This window comes from Venustampulla echinocandica (genome assembly GCF_003357145.1).
Source record: "Venustampulla echinocandica strain BP 5553 chromosome Unknown scaffold_1, whole genome shotgun sequence".
Taxonomy (NCBI): domain Eukaryota; kingdom Fungi; phylum Ascomycota; class Leotiomycetes; order Helotiales; family Pleuroascaceae; genus Venustampulla; species Venustampulla echinocandica.
Window position 1 is genome coordinate 3,281,269 of NW_022474206.1, and position 1,777 is coordinate 3,283,045.

At 50.8% G+C, this 1,777-nt stretch overlaps 1 protein-coding gene across 1 annotated transcript; it reads left to right on the forward strand.

Moving 5' to 3' along the window:
* Positions 1–338: 338 nt before the first annotated feature.
* BP5553_03614 (Uncharacterized protein) lies at positions 339–1,406 on the forward strand (the record flags this gene model as incomplete). Its single annotated transcript, XM_032012237.1, has 2 exons — positions 339–507; positions 577–1,406. The coding sequence occupies 2 exons, from the start codon at positions 339–341 to the stop codon at positions 1,404–1,406; spliced, it is 999 nt and encodes a 332-aa protein (XP_031871930.1).
* Between the last annotated feature and the right edge of the window lie 371 nt (positions 1,407–1,777).

Here is a 1,777-nt window from a genome sequence, read left to right on the forward strand (position 1 = left end):
GGCTGGCACTTGAGGCCTGGGACACAATCTAGGTGCCTAAGGGGGCGCTGGCGACGGAATAAGCCTTGCACTGGCGCTAGGGGGCTTCTCAGCCTCATGGCCAAGGGCTTGTAGACAATGTGTTAGCACTTTTCCTAACAACTTAACCTATGAACATCCTCAAACCTCAAGGCTCCCTAGATTCGTTCCGAATGGTGTTTTGAGCTGAGAGCCATCAACACCCCACGCCCGAGCAATTTTCAGCTCCACAGCTAGAGCCTCAAGTCTCCCGGTACCATAGTATAAAAACGCCTGGTGCCACATACAGCACCGCCAGCAACCCAGGAGAGCCTCACATCATGGCAGACACCACTCCCATAGTCGCATCCTCGGAGCGCAGTAGCACCCCGCCATCCAGCGCCTCTGAGCAAGCCCGAATCCGCAAAGAAAGACGCGAAGCAAAAATCCGCGCTGGTGGCTCCGCAAGGTTGGACAAAATCACCGGTCTTGGAGGAGGAGTACCTCGAGGTGAGGCTGCCCCAACATTGAATCCTTCCGAAATGTAACCGTTGCTTACTCGTTCTGTAACTTTACTAGACGTTTCCCCACGACCAGCAGCATCCGCAGTCCAGCATCCTGACCCAGAGGAGGTAGACATATCCCAGCACTACTACGAGCCCAGCGGAAGAGCCTCCCGCCCCGCAAATGATCCTTTTGCTATGCCTCAGCCGCAAATAAATGAAGACCAGCTCCGTCAAATGATGCTGGGTATGGACCCCTCGAGAGGGCCACCCATGGGTGGCGAGGGGAACCCATTCGCTGGGTTTCCAGGAATGGCCGGTATGCCTGGGATGGAAGGCATGGGTGGACCAGGCGGGCCCGACCTAGATGACCCAATGATGAAAATGATGCAGCAGATGATGGGTGGTATGCCGGGAGGGGCTGGACCGGGTGCGGGTGGTATGCCACCATTTCCCGGTATGCCAGGAATGCCTGGGCAAGCCGCAGCAGCAGCAGCAGATCCATATGCCTACCTCTGGCGGATCATCCACGCTGTATTTGCCCTCGGACTGGGCTTATACATTGCATTTACAACCACATTCACAGGCACAAAGCTCGAGCGGGAACGAAGCGGGTTATATACTTCGACTGCTACCGATGGCGCTGGACTCAGTCCTGCGAGTGTGCATTTCTTCTGGATATTCGCCACGGCGGAGGTAGTATTGCAGACGAGTAGGTTTTTCATGGAAAAGGGAGTAGTGCAACCTGGTGGGATTATGGGGACAGTGATGGGTTTCTTGCCGCAGCCGTATAAGGGATATCTGGGGCTTGTGACACGGTATATGAGGATTTGGACTACTGTGAGTGGGGACGCTATGGTTTGCGTGTTTGTGTTGGGGGTTTGTGCTTGGTTGAGGACGAATTAGTTCCAGAGAGAACTCTAAAGAATATGAATCTATAAAACCGAAAAGACTAGGTACTCCTTATATAGTTTATAAAGTGGTGACTTTTATGCGGTTACGATGAGATAGGGCTGTGTATTCCTTCATTGAGCTTCTGTGGAATTTGGCTATAGCCTCTTATTTTATAGCAGTGAAGTCGATCGTACTAATGAAATTATTAGTAGAGTGTAAACTGGAAACTAAGTCTCTCTTTGAAGCTCTTTTGCTTTAATGAGAAAGAAGCACATGTCCAATATTGCGCCAGAAATATGGCATTTCTAAGCATATACCATACATTATCAAAATCTAGAAATGGCTTAAGCATCTAACGTATGGTATTTGGCAATGCATTTATA